Genomic DNA, 22,764 nt, shown 5'->3' with positions numbered 1-22,764 from the left:
GATGGTCTAGACAATACTTAGTCCTCTCTTGAGTGCAGGGGACTGGACTAGAAGACCCCTCAAGGTCCCTTCCAGTTCTCTGATTCTATGTATGCCATTTTCCAGACGACTCCTTTCACTTCCACCTCAACAGCTGCTGCAGCTGTCAAACCATGGAACATTCCACAGTAGTGTCCATACATGTGTTTCCTTGTCACTCCATCAGTAGAACCAATAACAATAGCAATTAAGTCGATCTTGAAAACTGGTTCACTAATATAAAATGGGCAGTCTCATACTCATTGTGATTAATCATATTGATATCAAACAGTTCCACTTTACAAATATAAGTAGCAGGCTTAAACACTTGGTAGAAACATCAGATATTGCAAAAATTCTACAGCTCCAACTATTATATCTGAAAGTTCATTGAACATTTCTGTCTTCTACTTTGCTGAACAAATTGCTGCTTGTCGATCTCCATACAATTTCAAGATTATGATACTCTGATTTCTATGCTTCCATATTACTGATACTAGAGTATACATGGACATTTCCAAGTATCCATTGCATTGTAAATTTGAAGGGTGTGAGAATTAATATATTTCACTGTCCTCTTAAATGTTATCTTATTTAGAAACGAAGATAGAAGTAAAAGACTCCCTCTGGAAACATCTATAGCAAGAGGGGAATCTGCTTGCTTCAGAAAAAAATGTAATGGATAGCCATTCAAAAGCTTTCAAATAACTGGCTGCAATGTGAAGTAAGTAGTATGGTCAGAGATTAAATGATTTTAAAAAATCCATCAGATAATGCATAAAGCCGATTACCGGTAAATCAGTGAAAACAGCTTCCAAATAAGGTCTGAGTAGCAAGTGTTGTAGACTAGCTGATACTCATAGTAAGGTTAACAGATATAACAACTGCTGTTGGAGGATGCTTAGCCACATAAAACCACATCATTTTTGGACCCAACTGGCAGTGTCTCTTTAAGACTCAAATGCAAGAGGTGTTTCGGTTCAGGTTGGAGATGTATTAGAAGAACTGAAGAAATGTTTTCACAATAATTGCTTATACTCCATTCTGAGTCACTTTTGTAAAATCTCCAAAGTTCTAAGAGAAAACCATCATTTATTGCATTTAGTCACAAGATTCACTTTGCACTTCTCCCGAAGAACTTTCGGCACTCCCCTCGTACTCATTTCCTTCATGGACCTGGCCGGAACAGATTATGGAAACTAATATGAAGCTAATATTTGGGGCTAGATATTGGTACAGAGCCTTTCACCTGCAGGTCACTAGTTCCAATCCAGCCATTTTAGCAGTGCTCAGAAGTGAACACATGAAGGCTGTTCAGTTTCCCACAAGAAACAAGGCAGCAATCTTACGGGATATGTATCCATTTCACAAACTGCCCTCACAGCTGACACTTTTGTTGGCTGAAGCATCAGTAGTCCAGGACTGACTGGAGACAAACTGAACCGCTCAGTCTTGGAGGTGGAAAAGTTGGTAATCCCAGTATGTGCCCTGGCAATACACACACATACAGTCTTTCCCAGTCAAAATGAAGACTAATATTCTCTTGCCCATAGACTATTGCCAATAAACCACAAGTTACTATACTGCTTTACCATTTACCAATGGACTGTTACAGTAAGATAAAACACTTTATTGATATGTAATACAAGAGGGAAAAAAATACATAAAACTTCCCAGTAAGGAAAAAATACAATACTAAAATAGGCCAGTATATTATATCAAAACAATCACATTTCTCTTCAACCAGAGCTTCAAGTAATGTGATTAGAAAAGAATTTCTAAAAACTAAAGTATGCTTGGTGAACTCTCGCATCTCACGGGACTCCAGGAAATTGAAGGAAAACAAGAGTGATCAGTTGTCATACTACAGCTAAATATATTAAACATGCATTTTCACAACAGTTTGGTTTAGAAGTGCCTGCGTCAACATCCTCTTTTCTATGTTTGGGGACTGCCATTTCAGTGATACAGCAGAAGGCCCACACTCAAGGGCAGAGACACTAAACTCTGTTGGAAAACAGGAAGCTTAAAAGCTGTCAGGTACAGTTTGGGGGGTTGTATTTTAAACCCAGTTAACATAATCATAGTTAGATCAAGCACTTACAGAATTTACTGTACAATCCTGAAAGGCTATTCGCAGGAATACAGAGGCTGAATTCTGTTCAGTCTTGCCCTGAATCAGTGCCAGGGTGACAGCTAATTATGGGCAAATGCTTACTGACATACTGAGTGTAGTACAGAACTAGTGGGACTACTCCCGGCAGCAAGGAGCATTATATCCCATAAGTAGTATTTACAGGGTCAGACGCTACTCTGGTTATTCTGAGACACTAAAAAAACAGTAACTTTGTGATCAGACTCTTGTTTCACTGCCATTTTCCTTGAAATATTCCCAATTTTTGTTCTTCCTTCCATAAAACGACTGTAGATATTTCATTCTTTGGCATTATTGCACTTCCACTTAAAAAAATATGAAGCTCTGTTTTGTTTAACATGTGAATTCCAAATTAGATTTTGCTTTCTATGAATCTTACTATCTGCATCTTTCCCCATAAATAATCAAAAATTGATTATAGTACATATTTTACAGTGTTAATAAACCAGAAAAACCTCTTAAGCTTTTGCTGGAAAATGGTTGACCATTTGACACTTGAACTAGATAATGTACAACTTTATCAAGTGTATTATGCAAACAATCCAGGTCCATTTTATGCATAATGAAGTTTGAAAAAGTACGTAAGAATAAAAATTGGACTACTGCATTTGAGACTGACATGCTGTTCTACATTCATGATCTCCTTCCAGTCCTGCTGTTTCTTAGCCTATTGAAATCAGTGTTACAAAGCATTAATGAAAAAATATATATCTTGTAAAAAAGCATAAAAGTTAGTGTCTGATGGAAAATACTGATTTGTACCTCTAGTAAAACACTAAGGCACTAAATCTTAAAATTACTTAAATAAAAGAATGTAACCTGGCCAGCCAAGCTACAATGTGTACCTTGATACTATCCATCTTGTTCTGTAGTTGATCTACTGTCAATCTGCTGATCAACTTAATATGATCACAAAAAGCACACTTCTTAACCATTAAAAAAAATTCAACAGTTACAGTATTTCAGCCACAGTCACTTTAGTTTAAGCTCACTGTCATTCACCCTTTGGGAATTATCAATAGGATCAATGTGGAGGTTTTGGATATCGGTTTATTTATTCATTTGAAAATGGTCAATCCGACATTAAAAGAATGTAACTACTATGTCATCATTTTGACTGCCAGCTTGTATGCCAATTGTAAAATAAACTCAACACAATTTATAATCCACATATTTGAAATGTCTAATGTGATCTAAAGGAGTTGTCCTATTGGTTCTGTTTTACAAGGGGCAAATGACTTCAGCTTCCTAATGTTTTTCATACTTGGAATAATTTTTTTCTGAGGGGAGGAGGTGGTGCATTCTTTTTAGTTACCATGCCATAATGAGATAAAGGTCACGAAGGTTAATACATCTGTAATCAAAGCACTCCTATGAGAAGCAGCAGCCATGCTATCACATTAAGCATATTAACAAACAAGCCCCTGTCTCATTCGAATGATCTGGAGTAAGGCAGCTTGAACATCTTCATCCATGTGGCCCTGAAAGTGGGGGGGAAAAAAGATTTTTTAAAAACCAGACTGCATTATTCATGACTAAAATTAAAACAAATACTCTCCCAAAATGAATGCATGGTCAATCACCATCTCACTGGTAAAACTGAATTTAATTAACTTTATTAATGACTTTGTGTCTGCAGAGTTAATTTCCAACTTTGCAGCACAGTGGCAAATTTCCTGTTTGAAATCACCGTTTTGATTTAGAGATGTTGCTCTTCATATCTTCTGGACTGCCTTGCAGCTTCCTGCCATTATCTACAGTACTCAGCTAGCTGAACCATGTTATTGTAACTTGCTGCAGCCAGTAATCATAGGGAGGTTTTACTGGTCTTTGCATACATTCATATTCCCTATTCAAAAGGAACAGGAGAGTTGTATGAGTGTTGGGAACTTTCAACTCCTCCACTGCACTATTTGGGATAGGGACATGTATTGATAGCACTGTATTATCCCCCTTCAAGTGGGTCACCACTGTATGTTGTCTAGATATCCATAAAAATGACAAGTAGATGAAGGCAAACACTAAATTTAACATGCTGTGGTGCTCTTTTGCTTTTCAGTTTCCTTCTGGAGAAATACCAGGTACCGCAAAAAGCCTTTTAAAATATTTTAATGGGCATATAGGAAGCACTGACATATTACTCATTTCACACACATTTACTTGGAAAAAAAATTTTCTAAAAAAAGACCTAACTCGTCAAAAAAGAGTAACTTCATTTTTATAGACCAGCTAACATACCTGCACAGCACTAAGAAGATGCGTCCGATAAATTGAAATTACTTCTTGGTGCTGTCTATCAGCATCCTGTATGTAGAAGGGCAGGGGAAGGAGGAGAGAAGAACGTCAGTATTTTCAACATCAATTCTTTGTATAATTACAGTTTTGTTTGTTTGACTTTGCTTGTTTAAGTGTCACATGACCTTAGAATTTCAAGGTTAGTGTTTACAAAATCCTAACTGAAAAACAGAGCCTTTCAGCTTTAGCATCAGCTTGAAGTGTTTTGCCATGAAATAGGGCTATCTACTCAGACAAGAATAGAATTTGACTTCTGTTCAGAAGCCCCTAACCCAAGTCCCAGTTTAAACTCACTTTATCACACTATGTGGCAGTGCTGCTCACACTACCAGGAACATGACGCAATTCTATGTAATTTACACATGTATGTAACTTTGCTCTCATGAGTAGTTCCACTGAAGTCAACAGTGCTACTACACCCATGAATAAAGATACATGTATGTATATTTATACTAAAGCCCTAGCACTTACTACCATGAACTCCAATGAGGTTATTTGCTACTTACCGTTGTGAGTAGTCCTGTACATTGAAATAAGTGTTTGCAGGCTTGGACACAGCACCTGGGAGGACACCTCCCAGCACAGGTACACATGCAGTAACTCCGCCAGAATTAGTGAGCTAAAAATACCAGTACAGAGGCTCGTGCTAACCACTCAAGCACAATCCAGCCCAACCCTCCCGCTTGCATACTCAGGCGGCTAGCCCAACCCACCACCTTTGCCATTGCAGCCCCACTGCTGTTTCTAGCAGGTTAGCTCAAACCAAGCTAGCACATATCAGTGGTATCAAAACTAGAAAGCACCCTCCTAGCTTCTCACAACCCTGAGATTGTTAATCCCTTGGGACAGAGCCTACCGTCCTGTGTGTTAGACTGCACAGAATACACTGTCAGCATGTGTAGTAGGCAACATTACTGCAGCACCTGCATACAGGACTTATTCAATGATTTTGGATTAATATTGCAGTAAGAGAACACTTCATTTGGACAGGCTTTTCCAAAAGACACTGCTACCTCCTCATGTGCACAAATTTTTTTTGAGATGGGGTGACCACAGCTGCATGCAGCATTAAAGATGTGGGCATACCATGGATTTATATAGAGGCAATATGGTACTTTCTGTCTCTATTATCTATCCATCCCTTTCTTAATGATTCCCAACATTCTGTTCGCTTTTGTGACTGCTGCTGCACATTGAGTGGATGTTTTCAGAGAACTACCCACAATGACTCCAAGAGCTCTTTCTTGAGTGGTAACAGCTAATGTAGACCTCATCATTTTATATGCATAGTTGGGATTATGTTTTCCAATGTACATTACTTTGCATTTATCAACACTGAATTTCATCTGCCATTTTGTTACAAAAGGATCTCTCAAAACTGGATAGCTCTCAATTATACTGAGAAGTTTTGTATCATCTGCAAATTTTTCCACCTCACTGTTTACCCCTTTTTCCAGATCACATTAAACAATGCCATTCTTTTCCTCAGAAATCCTAGTTTCCTACCCATTGCATTTCCCTGCTCCTAAACATATATGAAAGCTTATTCCACAACTTCTGACAAAAATAGTAACACGCCTTATGACTGAGCTCTGGAACAAAAGTTCTACATAAGTACTTACAGCCAGCTGCTGCTGCAGGGTTTTCACCTGGTGCTGGAGCATTTCAACTTGTTGGTTCTGTCTCTTTGAGGGAACCCCACAGGTGTATGTAAGCTGAGACAGGCCATTAAGAGCCTGCTTTAGTCTTTCTACATCATTGAGCAGCTCTGTTATCTTTAAGAAAAATATAAAGATTATAATGTTTCATTTTCTGAACATATTAATAGAGAATATTACTTTGCAAGGTCAACTGAAGGTTAACAAGTGTATGAGGGCATCATAATATTGACTTCTCAATGTAGCCCATCAATCTAGGTTTACTAGAAAAGTTTGTAAGAGAAAGAGATATGCTTTGACAAGATATCAGATACTGTTATTTTGCTCTTGGCTTCTTAGGATTCAGAAATCTGTAAGACATGGCCCATAGGTCAATCAGCCACTGAAAATAAGGCCCAGATTTCAAAGCAAGGCATCAGCCTTTTTTTTTTTTTTTTTGCAGGTGCAATGATTGAACACAAGCAAGACTGCCCTTAGGAAATTCGTCCGTAAAGGAATCCAATTCTTCAGAGGAAGAGTGCACACAGTATACACATTTAACTACAGTATTAGCCACTACTACTAGATATGAAAACCTAGTTATTTGGATGCTATAAAGTGCATATAAACATTAATTATGAAAGATACTGTAGGATAAAGTTATAATGCTGTGCTCCTTAATCCTAGTATAACAATGCTTCCTGTTTTAAAACTAAAATACCTTCATTAGAAATGGTGCAGGCACAATTTGGAATCTTTAATAAATAGCATTAAGAAAATTGCAAGTCTTTTTCATCACATATTCATGATGCTTTAAATCTTCTCTCTTACATTGACTTCCCAATATCATTTGGTGTTAAACCGGCAAGCAGCAGTGTCAAAATGACAAGGTAACACACAAAGGAAGCCGAGTATTTCTTCAGATTATTAAAAAAAAGTCTGCTAGTGGATGTAGTATGAATATTTTGAATTTGATAAGATGAATTTAAAACCTGAAAATTCTAGTAAACAGAAATTTGAATATTTCTGAGTTATGAATCACCATACTTTATTTACAAAAAATGGCAAAGTTTTGGGGGAATTAGATAGCACTTCACATAGCACACAAAACTGGTCCTCAGCTTTGCGAATTTGGCCCAAATTCAGATGCCTACATCTAGGATGTAAGTGAGAGTCTGTTTAAGTAACTACATTTGAAAATTTAGCACCTTGGATTTAAACAGAGGCAGTTAATACTGATAGATACTTGATACTTTCTGCCTACCTTGTTATCTTTTGCTTCCACTTGCTTTGCAGATTCCTGTATTCTTTTTTGCAAGTCAGTAATTGTTGTCAAAGATTTATCACATCTCTCTTTCTGGTCCTTAATTTCTTGTTCAATGCAGAAGCTTCTTGACTGCAACAATTCTTTTTCATCTTTTGCAGAAAGCTCTTCCTTTTTGGCTTGCAAAGCCTCTTCACACATTTCCTCATATTTTCTATTCAAGCTGGCCAAGTTTCCAGCTATACTAGCAACCTGGGTCTCTAAGGCACTTTTCATGGATTTATACTCCAACATATCAACTACTTCTTTGCTCTCCAGTTCAGTTAAAGCTTGTTTAGTACTTTGAATCTCAGACTGGAGTTTAGAAATTTCCTCACTTTTTGCTTGGTTTTCTTCTACCTCCTTTTTCAAGCTAGTTTTGACTGCTACAATTTCTTTTTCAAATGCTTCTTTCATCTGTGCGTGTTCTGCCAAAGATATGGAGGAATTATGTAGATCTGCCAATTCCTGCTGTAGTTCTCTTACTTTTTCTAGTTCTCGGTCATAACATGCCTTCTTACTATTGAGGTCTTCTTTTAGGTCCTCTATCGTGTGGCCAAGGGTTCTCTTCAAGGCTTCAAACTGTTGCACTGGAACATAGTGACCCTGCATGCGAGTTTGCACAGCAAGGGCCTCAGAAATTTGTTTAGCACTCTCTTCTTGTAGCTTGTCTTTTTCATGTTTTATCTCTGTGTATTTTTGCAGTAATTCTCTCAACTGCTTATTCAGTTCTTCCATTCTGATGGTGAACATTTTTTCCATTTCATGTGATTTCTCAGCAAGGATGTAATTTTGTTGCAAGTCATTTTCGATAGACAAAATCCTATTCTTTAATTTCTCATTTTCCTGTTTGTATTTCTGTGTCTCCTCCTCCCATTCTCTGCATCTCTGTGCCTGTTCTAGCAACTGCTTTTTTAGTTCTTTCACCACGGCTTCAAAGTTTTGCTCTCTCTCTTCAAAGCTGGCAACTGGGGCATATTTTGACTTAATGCATTCTTGAATTGTGTCAAGTTCCTTCTTCTGGGCTTCAATTTCTGCATGCAACTGTAAGATTTCCTCTTGGCCTCTCTTATATTTAGCCAATGTCTCAGTGTTGTTGTCCTGTAACTCTTGCATGCTTTTATTTAAGGTAGACACCTTACTCTCATGATCTTTTACACATATATACTCTGTTTGTATGTGGGTCTGTAGGAGTCTCAGCTTCTTTTTCAGAGTTCCATTCTCCTCATTTACTCTCATAAATTCTCGCTTTATATCTTCAGTTTTTTCCTTCAGATCTGACAATTCTCTATTAGTCTTTTCTAATGTGCTGTTCAAGACTGTTTTAATCTCCTCATGTGTTATGGCAGGTACATACTGATCATTTAGAGAGTCCCTCAGAGTTGTGTTTTCAGACACTAGTTTGGAGACTCTTGCTTGTTCAGCATCATATTTTTGATGAAGCTCAGCAAGCTGCCTTTTAAGTTCCACAACGGTGGATTTTAAGGCTGCCACTTCTTTTTCGTGCTTTTCTGGAGACAGGTACACAGCCTGGAAATGACTTACAGTCTCACTTAAACTGGTCTTTTCTGCCATCAACTTCTCACCTTCTGCTTTGTTTTCATTGTACCTTTGCGTTACTTCAGCAAGTTTTTTGGTCAGATCCCCAATGGTCAGATCACTTGTTTTTTTCATTTCTTCATTCAGTTTTAAAGGCACATATTGGCTCTTAATCTCAGTTGTTAAAGTGTGTATTTGCTGCTTAAGCAGCTTGTTGTCCATGTGAACCCTTTCCACTTCCTTCTGCAATGTCTGATTCTTCGACAATTCAGAAATCGTTTTTTCCAGTTCTTCAGTTTTTCTCTCAAATCTGCCCCTCATTTGTTCATGTTCCTCTGGCCTCACATACTGAGAAAATTTAGCTTTCTGACTCTCAAATTCCCTCTTTAAGAGCCGAAGCTCTACCTGCAGTTTTTCATACTCTCTTTCCATCTCTACTAATTTCTTTGCTTTCTCATTCACTTCAGTTGATAATAAACTCTTCATATTTTCAAATTTCTCAACAGGTACAGAGAGGACTAACTTTGCTGCCATTTCTTTTAGCTGCCCTTGTACCTCCAAGACATTTCTCCCACTCTTCTCTCGCTCCATCTCTAACATACTGAGTTCCTTCTGCAACCTTTTGTTTTCCTCCACCAGCCTCCCCTCATCTCTCTTAAATTCCACAACTAACAATTCATTTTGCTTGATTTGGTTCCGCAGCTTGCCTACTTCTGCAGAAACTCCTTCATATTTTGCTTTCATGTCTTTCAACTGATCCTTGAGATCTTCTGTTAACTTATTGCTTCCTGAAGCTGCTTCGTTAGTCAGGTGATCTTTCAGCACAAGAAAGTGGGTTTGCATTTGCTTTACTTTGCCTTCTGAGTCAAACATTCTTTTCTGCACATCTTTTAAAGCATCTTCCAATTGCTTTATCTGTCTGTCAGATTCCTCCTTGGTTCTTTCACACTCTGATGCCAAAGCTTTGCATTCCGCTACCTTATGAGACAGCTCTTTCTGAAGTTTGCTTATTTCTTCTTTTGCTGTGCCATAAGAGATTCTCATGTTGTCTAGCTCTCTCTTTAGAATTTCATTCTCGGAACTGGAAGATTGGCAAGATAGTGATAGTTCCAGTGGTCTCAGCATAGACTTGGTCTGCAGATTAATTGGCACAGAAATAGATACATGCTTTAAAACAGAAATTTGTTCAATTTACTCTTCATATTTTTTCATACATTACTACTTTAACTATGCTCATCTAAAACATATAAGCTTTACCTCCACTGTATATTTCAGATTTACAAGCCGTTTATAATTTGTGAGCAGGAAAAATTAATGCAGGTAATTTAGACCAGGAGTCCAAAAGATAGTTTTGTTTATATAAGCCAAACTATCAGTATTACAGAGAAACTATGCAACTTTCCTTGTAGCCATCACTCAAACACCTAGAAGCACAATGATCTGAAGATGTTAGCGTATAAAATAAATGTAAGTGTACTGAATGTATGCACATTTTCCATCATTTAGAAACTGACCCCACTCTCAAGAGTCAGTGAAAAGATCCCCATTGGGCTATGTCAGTGTTTCCCAAACTTGAGACACCATTTGTGTAGGGAAAGCCCCTGGCGGGCCAGGCCGGTTTGTTTACCTGCCGCACCCACAGGTCCGGCCGATCGCAGCTCCCACTGGCCGCGGTTCGCTGCTCCAGGCCAACAGGAGCTGTCGGAAATGGCAGCCAGTATGTCCCTCAACCCACGCCACTTCCAGCAGCTCCCATTGGCATGGAGCAGCGAACCGCAGCCAGTGGGAGCCGCAATCAGCCGGACCTGTGGACACAGTAGGTAAACAAACCGGCCCAGCCCGCCAGGGGTTTCCCTACACAAGCGGCGGACCAAATTTGGGAAACACTGAGCTACACTATAAATTGAACTAGGCCCTAAAGGTGTAGTTTGTTTTCACTGGAATTCAATGGACAAATTAAATTCACCTCATGTTTAGCATACAGGAGAAAAATCTGTGGAGAAGGGCAACTGACTGTACTTTAATACTATGAAATGGCCTGCTCCAGTGTTGTCAAAAACTAGAAAAAAATTGCTTTTCGAATCATATGCATAGATTCCAAGGTCAGAATGGACCATTGTGATTATCTGGTCTGATTTCCCATAGAACACAGGCCATAGAACTTCCCCATCCAATCTGGACTTTAAAATGGTCAGTGATGGAGAATCCACCACGACTATTGGTTGGTAATAGTTAGTTACTCCCACCGTTAATTTTTCTAGTTTCAACTTCCAGCCACTGGATTGTGTTGTACCTTTCTCTGCCAGAGTCTAACACTATAAAGCAGATTTTCTAATTCTTTAATCCATCTCGGGACTCTCCCCTAGATCATCTCCAAATTTTCAACTTCATTCTTGAATATTCTTGAATAGTGCACACCAGAACTGGACACAGTATTCCAGAAGCTGTAGCATCAGTGCTACACACAGAGGTAAGACATTGTCCCTACTCTGACTTAAAAGTCTCCTGTTTATGCATCCAAGGATCACACTAGCCCTTTTGACCACGGCATTGTGCTAGGGGTTCATGTCCAGCTGATTGTCCACCACAACCCCAGAATCTTTTTCCCACAGTCACTGCCTCCCAGGATAGAGTCCCAAATCCCGTAAGTATGGCCTACATGCTTTGTTCCTAGATGTCTGTATTCACATTTAGCCATGTTAAAAACACACATTGTAATCCACTTAGGAAGGAAGGAACAACTCGTTGCACACATACGAAACGGGAAATGCCTGCCTAGGAAGGAGTACTGCAGAAAGGGATCTGGGGGTCATATGGACCACAAGCTAAATATGAGTTGACAGTGTAACGCTGTTGCAAAAAACCAAACATCACTCTGGGATGAATTAGCAGGAGTGTTGTAAGCAAGACATGAGAAGTAATTCTTCTGCACTGTCCTCTGGAACAATGGCCAAAGCATGAAGAGACATATGAATATTTAGCACATCTGGCATGTAAATATCTTGACATGCCAGGTACAACAGTGCCATGTGAAAGCACTCTCACTTTCAGGTGACACTGTAAATAAGAAGCAAGCAGCATTATCTCCTGTACATGCAAACAAATTTGTTTCGCTTAGCAATTGGCTGAACAAGAAGTAGACCTGAGTGGGCTTGTAGGTTCTTGTGTTTTACATTGTTTTGTTATTGAGTGCAGTTATGTCACAAAAAACCTACATTTGTAAGTTGCACTTTCATGATAAAGAGATTGCACTACAGTACTTGTATGAAGTGAATTGAAAAATACTGTTTTTTTGTTTTTCATTTTTATAGTGCAAATATTTGTAATACAAAATATGAAGTGAGCAGTGTATACTTCGTATTCTGTGTTGTAACTGAAAATTATGTATTTGAAAATGGAGAAAAACATACACAAATATTTAATACATTTCAATTGGTATTCTATTGTTTAACAGAGCAATTAATTTTTTAATCGTGATTAATTTGAGTTAACTATGTAAGTTAATTGCGATTAATCAATAGCCCTACTTTCTATCTGCCATGGTGGTTAAGCAATGGAATAAATTGCCTAGGGAGGTTGTGGAATCTCCATCATTGGAGATTTTTAAGAGCAGGTTAGACAAACGCCTGTCAGCAATGGTCTAGATCTGTGGTTCTTAACCTGTGATGCACACACCCCCTAGGAGTGCGAGATGCCCTTTCTGGGAGCACAAGACATGCCAGATTTTTTTAGAAGGTAAATCATCGAAAACACAAAATTAAGCACAGGTACGTAAGTACAACTACTTTGTTTCATCAAACCTATGTATTTATTAACATTATACATTTTTTAATGATTATCGTAATATACAAACAAAAAGTATATCTAGGTTTAAAGGGTGTGAGAACATATATTTTTTAGGTCTAAGTGATGCGAGAACATATTTTGATTTGTGATAAGGGGTGCGAGAACAACTTTTGAGAACCAAAAGGGGTGCAGGCTGCAGTTAAGGTTAAGAACCACTGGTCTAGATAATAAACGTAGTCCTGCCATGAGTGCAGGGACTGGACTAGATGACCTGTCAAGATCCCCTCCAGTTCTATGATTCGATGACTGTTCGCTTGAGCCCAAATTATCAGACGATCCAGATGTGTCATCTTCATTATTTACCACTCACCCAATTTTTCTCTCCTCTGAGAAGTTTCAGTAGCAATTATTTTCTTCCAGGTGGCTGATAAAGATGTTAAATAGTGCAGGGCCAAGAACTGATCCCTGCACGACTGTACTAGAAACACACCCACTCGGTGATTCCTCATTTACAATTACATTGAGACCTACCAATTAGCCAGTTTTTATCATTTCAATGTGTGCTGCGTTAAGTTTATGTCATTCTAGTTTAAATCAAAATTGCATAGGGTACCATTTCATGGGGTACCAAGTCAAACACCTTACAGAAGTCTAATTATACTACAATCAAACACTAGTATCTTAATCAACCATATTTTTAATCTCAAAAAAAAAAATCCAGTTAGACAGGATCTATTTTCCATAACCACGTATCATCCTCCTTCAATTCTTTATCCATTCAGTCCCATATCAGCAGTATTAAAAACAGGCTCCATTTGAACTAAGCAACAATTTAAACAGCTATGCTGCAAATTTCCTCTAGAGGGCACCAGCAGTTACAAAAACAGTTTAGTGAGATTAATTTAGTGACAGGTTTCAGAGGGTAGCCGTGTTAGTCCATATCCGTAAAAAGGAATACTTGTGGCACCTTAGAGGCTAACAAATGTATTTGGACATAAGCTTTTGTGGGCTAAAACCCATTTCATCAGATGGAGTGGAAAATACAGTAGAAAGATATATACACTAGACCCTCACTAGAACGCATGCCTATGTAACGCAAACTCGTATATAACGCAGTCGCAGCCATGGATCCCAAATTTAATCACTTCAGTTGCAATTCATTTTAACATGGTCCCTGTGTTAATGCAGTACCGCGCATGGATCCCACATCCTGCCTTCTAGAGAGGGTCCGGTGTATATGCAGAGAACATGAAATAATTTACTGTTTATTATAGAACACATTTCTGTCGTACAACTGGAGCTTCTTCAAGCACTGTTTACATGCCCAGGAATACATACAGAAAGAGACACATCACAAATATCCACACACAATGTTAATATAGTCTCAAAAAGTAAACGTTACCTGTGATTCTGTAGCAAACACTTGACCCTGTTTAAGCAGCATATCTTCTTTCCCTAGATTACCATAGAATAAGGAACAAGATAAAAACCTCTTCTTTCAAACAGCCATAGGACACCTTACTTCAATGGGTAGCCCCCACTGACTTGCACACAGGTTTATGACAGACCAAATTAAAAAAAAATTTAACTATATAGATGTTAACGCTGTGCTCATCCAGATTAGTTGGTAATCAAACTTGAAAATTAAAAGTATACCCAAATCAAAAGAGGGGTGGTGTGTGAGCTCAAAATCTTAAGAATATACACTACAAAACACTTGTAAATATGGATAGATAAGCTTGCACCAAAGCCTTTCAATCACTCACATAGAAACTCACATTTAAGAAATATTCTAATAACTTACAAAACTAACACTGGACTTTTAAACATCTCTTTAAATTGGGTCCACAAATCTTTTTAAAAATAATTATTGATAAGAGCTCAGATTCTACAGCAACAAACACCAATATAGATACCAAACAGAAAACTTGACTAAATCAAGAACCTAAGACAAGTGATCTTAGAAGTTGTTCGCAATCTTTGTATAGTTACAACATAACTATTGAAGTTGTCTTATCTACTGATTTTTTTTTTTTAAACTTAAATGGGTTTAGCGATATTCACCCTCTATTATTACAGAATAGGCATGCCTGTCCCTGTCTGCTAGTCAGAGGATAAATGTTAGATCACTCTTTGCTGTGTTTGGGGCATGGGGAGTTAAATGAGATCTGGATACGTATTCAGGACAGGAACATCTACTCTCAAAGAATAAATCTGAGTGTACAGAAGTCAGACCTATAGGTTAAATCCAGTTACAATTAAAATTAGCATGAGACTAGAAAGAGAAAAAAGGGCAACAGTTTCACTTGAATTTTTTGAGATTGCATAATGCATTTAAAGAGAGAGAAATTCTAAAAATAAAATTAAACACTGTTACCAGAATCGCTGCCAGAGCCCAGATAGTCACGCTGAAATGAAAAAAACAGATTGCAGCAATTGACAAAAATAAAATATTCATTTTGTTCTAATTTTACATATAGAATGAGATGCTAATATGGTACCTAATTTTCAGTTACAGTTTAATGGTGTAAGATGACTTTCAGGACAATTATATTTTTGTTTTCAAGACTATAATTGGTATTATTCCCCCAATATTTATGAAAAAAATAGTTATTTATTGCTTGAGTTGAACTACAACATACCTCATAGTGTCTAAGTTTAGATTTCAGAGTTTCAATACTTCTTAAGCTTTCTTCCTGCTGTTTTTCCTTGGCTGTTAAGAGTCTTCTCAGCTCATCTTTCTGAAGTACAAGAGATGGTTGTGCTTGAGATCAGCTATCCACTACTGTATGCAGACCCATAAGCATTTAGAACACTTCTTAAAATCCTGAGTTAAAGTTTCAGGGGATCTCCCATTAGAGGTTAACATTCAGAATCCCTTGCTTTCCAATGCCATAGATTTCTCTCTGACACTAACATCTGTACATTTATTAATTAAGTGAACATGTAAATGATGGCAGACAAAACATCAATAACATGGCTGCATGCACCAGAAGTCTGCTGTGTTACTGAGAGACACTATTTTAGTACTGAAAGATCTATAAAATGAGCAATATAATTCACAGATGCATTGGCATGCGTTATGCAACATTCTTGTGACAAGATGTATGGTGGTGATGGCAGGAACCTAAACAACAAGTACAAGGCAACACTAAATGTATATCATTTTAGCTCTCATTAATCAAAAGCTATTGCCTTCACTGTACACAAGTGGAAAACATGGGAAGAACTCATATGGACAAAAATACAGCTGTGCAACTTTTGTATTAAAAGGTCAATGTGTAGCATTTTAGTTTTAAAGTGGCAATCATTAAAACTGCTATCAAAATGTCAAAATAAAAGTAATATGATGAACTAAGGGAAGTATTTTACTCATGCTACAAGTTAATACTAAAATTTAAGGTGGAGAGGTAAAAAAAATCAGTTTTCCTACCTCACTTTCAAGATCATCTGCAACCATTTGCTCCTAGAAGGCAACCAAAAATCCCACACCCCCCAAAGTCATTTCAGTTATATGTTAAACAGGGGTTCATGTGTATTGATAAAATAATCACTATATTTCAGTCCAGAATGATATCTGCTACCAAGATCTTTCCCCTCCATTTTCCACATTGCTCTAATTTTTGGCAGGGAAGCACCTGCAGTCTGCCATAATCCAAATAAAAAAAAGCAGGAATTAAATAATTTTGAAGTCTTAAAATGCATGCTAATATGACAGATTGTGCTTCCAAACTGAGGTATGTAACCTCTCTCGAGTTATTTAACACATTTTCTCTTGATTTTGGCTGAAAATGAATGCTAGACAAGTTTATCTTGGTGCTGCTGCTCAAAGTAGTTAAAAGGTTCACTTTGCTGTAATCATGACCATCAGGTATGAACATACCAACAGATGCTTATCAACACATGCATACACATGATGGGAGAATGTACACGCTTGATTTTTTGATTACGGCTGTTTACTTTTAAAAAGTACTTGTGAAGAAAGTGCAAGGGTAAAACCTGGCTCCCAGTAAACAAGAGGTTAACTCCAGCTTTATTTTCCTCCTCCTCTCCGAGTGCTGTAAAGGTAGAGGGGGACACACAATGCCTCTGGAAAGGCAGAGCTTCAGACTCACTTAGTGAGAGCTTGGCAAGTCCCAGTTTGGGAATCTGTGTTTTAATTTCTGCTGATTGAAGATTTGCGCCTGCTGAACACTCCTGTTAATTACTACAGTTTCATGTCTGCCGAGTCACCCCCACCAGCTCTCAGTACTAAAATAGCAAAGCAATGCCCTAGAAGCAATTTACGAGTTAATGGATAATCACATTTGGGGTTTTTTCCAGATGTTTTTAAATACAGAATAGAAGATACTATTAAAGGCAGAACATCTGCTTTTAGCCATGCATCTGAGATTAGTATTTGTTCTTAAAACTGTAAGATGAACCATCAAGTACTCCACAGTCTTGATTGTGATGTAAAGCTGTCGCTCATATTTGAGCATCAGTAAAACTACTTCTAACAGCAACATTTCATCACATTCTAGAAATGACCACAGTATCAAAAGGTCATCTGGCTATGGATATACTGTATTGTGGCAAAAACCCAAGCGACATTGAGTCAACAAGAACAGCTCACAGGGAAGCAATAAAAAATTACAAAGCTCAGTTAGGTGTATTTCCCCCCCACACACACTCACTGAGACCGGAATCTAAGCCAACCATTAAACTGAGAAAGTAAAATTGCTTTGTTAATCATTTTTCAGGAAGTGAGAGTGACAGCCTTCCCACGTGCATTCCTTTCAAAACAAGCACTGGTTTTTCATCAAAGAACATCAAACTAAAGTTCAAAGCAGGATTTGTTTTTTAAAAGTTAAATGAAGTAATTCTGTTTCCCACAATGGCTCTCTATAAAAGCAGAGAGGCTATTGGTTTCCTGGTGGATTATTTGATTTAAGAAAACTAGCAACCCACAAAAAAATCCCTGGCTCCTTTTTTAATGTGCAGTTCACTGTGAATTGTTGAAATTTCCATTTCCACAAAGCCATTCTGATGTACTACGCCAGCTTCAAAAGAATGGCTTTGTTATTCAAGTTAGATTGTTAGTTTTTAAATATGATTATACAAAATCTGTTTTTACCTCATTCAGTTGTAGCTCTAATACACTGACTCTGTTTAAAAGTATTCTGTGTTCCTGTTGAATCTCTCTCAATCGGTTTTTCAAATCTTCATTTTCTGCTTCCAGTTCCTGAAACAGAAAATTTAGGCATCTTAACTAATAATTATAATGGTCATTCAGAACACCAATGACTGTTTAACAAAATTCATAAAATATCTGTAGCCTCACTTTAGATAAGTTTACAGGTATAATGATTTAAAGTGCCTTCAGAGTCTCCACCACTAGAATGCTTGTCCCAGGATGGATGTGGTACAGTTTTTAATATAATCTCTCTGTCCATACTCCAATGCTGACAGCATTTCAAGAGTTACTTTTATCTCCTGGTTGTCAACATATAAAAAACAACTTGTGCTAAAAAAAAGTTTGAAACCCAGCCACTGTGTTTAAAGATGTAATCTAAAAGACACTTCGTTGGCATGAGGCATCATGATAGCCTTTTAACGTGCTGTATGCCTGAAGTGCATTTAATGTAACCGTAATCACATCTTTTAAGCCAGAACAAATGCATTCTGTCTTTTGTAAATACAGTGCAATTCTACCAATTAGCATAGTACCCTTTATCAGAATGAGATACATACATGCTTTCTAAACTAAAATACGTTATTGGCCATTTAAATTTTTTATCCACTAATAAAAGACCATTTTATAAATATTTAAAAATAAATAAATAAGGACCTATTTAAACTGACAAAAGCTAAAAGTTCAGAGTTAAGCTACCATTACAGTAACTTCTCACAATGCACATAGTAAGGTACTTTAACAGTAAAGTTGCTACAATAGGATATGCATGATTGTCAATTTTGGGACCTATGATCTCAAGTCATTCTGTTGTATACTAAAATATTTCATAATGGCAGCCTCAGGTTTAAATTGTCTTGTTTCCCTAGTTTAAAAAGTTATCCCCTCTGTGTTATTTTACCTTTTTTAAATACTATACTGGCATACTAATAAGCTGAGGAAGGAAATGGCGTTGATTATTCTAGCAATTATAGCAAGTAAATTCATTTTCTAGTAAGACACCTACTAATATATTTTATTTTATATTTTCCTTAGTTCAGTGAAATGCTTTAAAAGGTTGAAATAGAAGTTAGCTTATTACACTACCATTTATCAACATTTGAGTGCTCTTTACAAAATCTACCTATTTTAACTAATAAAAGCCTCCGTAGGACATATTGTAAAATAGACACTACATATGACATAGGGGACAAAAGGGAGACAGCTTTAAAATGGACTGCTCACAGTTATCAGGTGGAATTAGTAAGAGTATGTCTCATAAATCATGAGGAAACACCAGGTAAATTTTGTAAGGCCTATTTCTTGCTTTTACATTTACATTTTCTCTACAGTGTATAAGAGTCAATTAAAAGCCAGTAATTCCCTCACTGTTGCCTCAATCCTGAAAAGTAGTAGACACCTTCATCTCTCACTCTACAGGCAATACTCAACACCTAAGAGAATCAGCATCCACATAAAGAGAAATGTTTAATAGCTCAACCTTAGGCTGTCTGACTGAACTGATTAGCATGCATTTTAAGTGGAAGACTTTTTTTTTAAATAACTTCTTAGTTTTTTTAAAAGATGGGCATCACACACTTGCAACATTGCATGTCAGTAATATTGAGAGCTGAAATATTGCATTCCTCTTATGGGAACAGACAATGTGATTTATAACCAAACTCTAATCTTTAATCAAACTTGTTGATTATCACATAAAATATATAAAGCACAAACCCCTTCCTGCTCTTTTTATTCTGATTTACCTGCATGCTTAGCTGTTCTCTCTGATACTGCTTGAAGTTCACTTCTTGTGCATACAGCTGATTCCGTTTCTGTGACACATTAGTAACCTGTTATTGCAGCATTAAAGCATAAAATAGTAAATTTAAGCAAACTAAACTCATGCTCTTTCACTTTCTGGATACAACACGTAAGCCCAGTGTTTTCCAGCTGAAATCAGCATTATACTTTGTTATATATCCCCCGGAGGGGAGGGAGGTCAGCGTTATTACTAGTTCACGCTTACTCTACTATGCTATATTTCACAGAGGATAAAAATCCGATACATTTGTCAGGCAATCTAATCTACAGAGATAATTGGGGTAGCCTTATTTCAAATCCCCAAACTAATATCAAGGCCCAGATTGTCATCTATAACCAACAAGCACTGAATGCAGCTGAAGAGGGGTGTCACTTCCGCAGCAGTGCCTATGTTCAATCACAGCAGCTTTGAGCCTACTCTAAACTATGCCAGCAGTCAGAGAGCACCAGGCCATGCCACTTGTCTTCACCCCAGGCACACTTATGAACATTAGACAAAAATGTTGTATGAGCCACTATCGTGATTTTACACCGCTGCAGCATTTCCCTTGCTAGGGAGTCTTCCATTAGCTCTCTAAACTGATTTAAGAGGTCTGAGAATCATGTTTCATATACATTCAGACTGTTAGAGAGCTAAGTTTCAAATAACCAGATACAAATTAAGAAAATCAGTACTTACGCTCGCAAAGATGCACACTATAATGATTTTCCATTACATGGACCATGCAATTTTAGTAAATAAAAATCAGGCTCCTGGGCAACATGAAGTACGACTGAGCAAATATTTTAAAAGCGTGAGGGTAACTATGAGCAGGCATGGAACTGTTTCCCATACTAGTTGTGCTATACTACTGGATTGATGGACAGCAAGTGGGGAAAATATACAATAGCAACTTTCTTAAAAAGTTTAGAAAACAGTAATTTAACTAATAAATTACTTTTATTCATTTGCCCACTGGATGGAATTTAAAGCAGTGTTACCGTTTACTGCGTGTTAATAAAAGTTAGAAACAGCTGGGAGTCACATTCTGTATAACCATTTCAGCATTAGCCAAAAAGCATCATTCAGATGGAACAAAAACTTAGAGAAAATATTACTGAGGATGGATTTAGAATAGGACTTTGATTCCCCCAGTGTCCTTCACACAAGCAAAGTCATGAGCTTTGTGACAGTGCAGTAATGGTGTAGACACAGCCACCATTGTGCTCACCAATAGCTCATATGCAGCTCAGGACAACAGAAAAGGTTTTATGGACAAAGAATTTGGCCAGAACAACAGGGATGTCCCTGTTCATTCTGAGAAGTACTGTATCATAATACATTGTTCTTTCTAGGCAGTCATCAGACATGGCCAAAAAGGACATGGGGGTCAACATCTTGCCAGAGTGAAACCTTTACAAGCGTACAACATGCAGTGTCTGTAATGCTTATGAACATATGAGCTTCAGCTGTGACAGACATTTAGCATAGGAAAAAAAAAATCTTACCTTGTATTCAGGCTGTCCTTTCTTCATAAGCTCCTTTGCTAAAAAGCAGCAAAAAAGTTAGGTTTTTATTTTTTTTTTTTAAATACACACACACACACTCTCTCTCTCTCTTAATTCAAGTTAGAAATTGATCTAACAGTGATATTAGAGGAAATATCTAATTACCAGTTTGCATTTCTGATTTGTTAACTGAAAGAATAATCAGAAATCCAAACAGTTTTACTACTGGTAAGATTGAGTATTTCCCCTTTATCATTGATAATGCTATACCAATTTCAGGAGAGGTCTAAACAACTAGTCCTATTTAAAATGTATCATTTCCATTTCTGATTATTTTCCAACTGTAACATATTTACATCATACACAGTGTCAGGTTTTGTAACATTACAATGGAGTATCCCAGGATTAGCTAAATTTAAATGTTCTTATTCTGAATAGAAGTGACAGTCTGTTCTCCAAGGTTAGCATGCCGTATACTGTGACAATATCACATCCTTATATTAAATAAACTTATTTCCAAAAAGACATTGTCCACAAAATGTTACAGATAATTTTTAAAAAACCCAACATTATAATGCTTATATTAACACTATCTGCCCACAAGAACCCACACTCCTATAAGAGGAATAATAAGCAATAAAACAAAAAACCCAGAAGGAAAGAAGAGAAATCTCTCCAAAATACAGGAATGCTTTTCGTACCTTTGCTGGAATCCTCAATGGCAGTCTTTATTAGGGCCAAAATGTCAATATTGTCACCAATTCTGGCATAGTAAGAACAGTCATGACCCAGGGCATCAACCAAACTAATATCTGCACCATTTTTGAGCAAAACTTCGACCGCATCCTTGCAGCCATATTCACAGCCTAACATTAGAGCAGTCCTGGGGGCAGGGAGAAAGACCACACACAAACACCAGACATGTAAGGAGACAATTTGCAATTGGACAGCTTACTTAAAGTAGTAATCACTACTTTTTTGTAAACTCAATTATAGAAGCCTGTGCTTAGAGAAAGAACCTTTCCTCAATGCATCTTCATGTAATTGGATTTTTCTATTTAACGAATACGTAAAGTATTATTTTACTAAAACCGCTGAGCTAAAATGCTTTATTTACAGAAAAATGAAAGTAAACCCAAGTCTTATTCTCCTCAAGAGACTCGTGATTTTCAAAACATAGGTTTATTATCCCATCCTTCATTTCAAGTTTTACTAAGTTCAGCACACAAGTTACAAATACTATAGAAAAAAGGTATCAAAAGAGTCACACAAAATCTCAGACCAAATTCTGAAGGTGCCTGGAAACATGTAATCCCACCCAAACAAGTGCATATGCACCTTTCAAAAGTATTGTTGCAAGCTCCTATATTCTACCCAAGACAAGCCCCATGCCCATCCCTCAGCATAGTGTATTTATAATCCAACCAGAAACACTTGGGGAAGAAGTGGCTGTGCATGAAACTCGTAACACATATGTAAACGCACAAGGTAAAAATTACAAGAGTAAAAATTACTATATCACTTTTGAGTAGGATGACCAGATAACAAGTGTGAAAAATCGAGATGG

General features: G+C 37.3%; 1 protein-coding gene across 1 annotated transcript in view; it reads right to left on the bottom strand.

The window, feature by feature from the left end:
- Positions 1-1,627: 1,627 nt before the first annotated feature.
- UACA (uveal autoantigen with coiled-coil domains and ankyrin repeats) overlaps positions 1,628-22,764 on the bottom strand; it is a 63,754-nt gene continuing 42,617 nt past the window's right edge. The window contains exons 8-19 of the mRNA XM_030578163.1: positions 21,899-22,080; positions 21,198-21,235; positions 19,652-19,738; positions 17,850-17,957; positions 16,167-16,199; positions 15,376-15,474; positions 15,111-15,141; positions 14,136-14,188; positions 7,370-10,081; positions 6,091-6,243; positions 4,412-4,477; positions 1,628-3,654 (exon numbers count right to left, since the gene is read on the bottom strand). Coding sequence (XP_030434023.1) covers positions 3,583-3,654; positions 4,412-4,477; positions 6,091-6,243; positions 7,370-10,081; positions 14,136-14,188; positions 15,111-15,141; positions 15,376-15,474; positions 16,167-16,199; positions 17,850-17,957; positions 19,652-19,738; positions 21,198-21,235; positions 21,899-22,080 — 3,634 coding nt within the window. The 3' untranslated portion in view covers positions 1,628-3,582. The remainder of the gene's footprint in view (positions 3,655-4,411; positions 4,478-6,090; positions 6,244-7,369; positions 10,082-14,135; positions 14,189-15,110; positions 15,142-15,375; positions 15,475-16,166; positions 16,200-17,849; positions 17,958-19,651; positions 19,739-21,197; positions 21,236-21,898; positions 22,081-22,764) is intronic.

The sequence above is a fragment of the Gopherus evgoodei genome, chromosome 10 (assembly GCF_007399415.2).
Source record: "Gopherus evgoodei ecotype Sinaloan lineage chromosome 10, rGopEvg1_v1.p, whole genome shotgun sequence".
In the NCBI taxonomy this organism is placed as follows: Eukaryota; Metazoa; Chordata; order Testudines; family Testudinidae; genus Gopherus; species Gopherus evgoodei.
The sequence above is the reverse complement of the archived record's forward strand: the minus strand, read 5'-3'. Positions and strand labels throughout refer to the sequence as shown.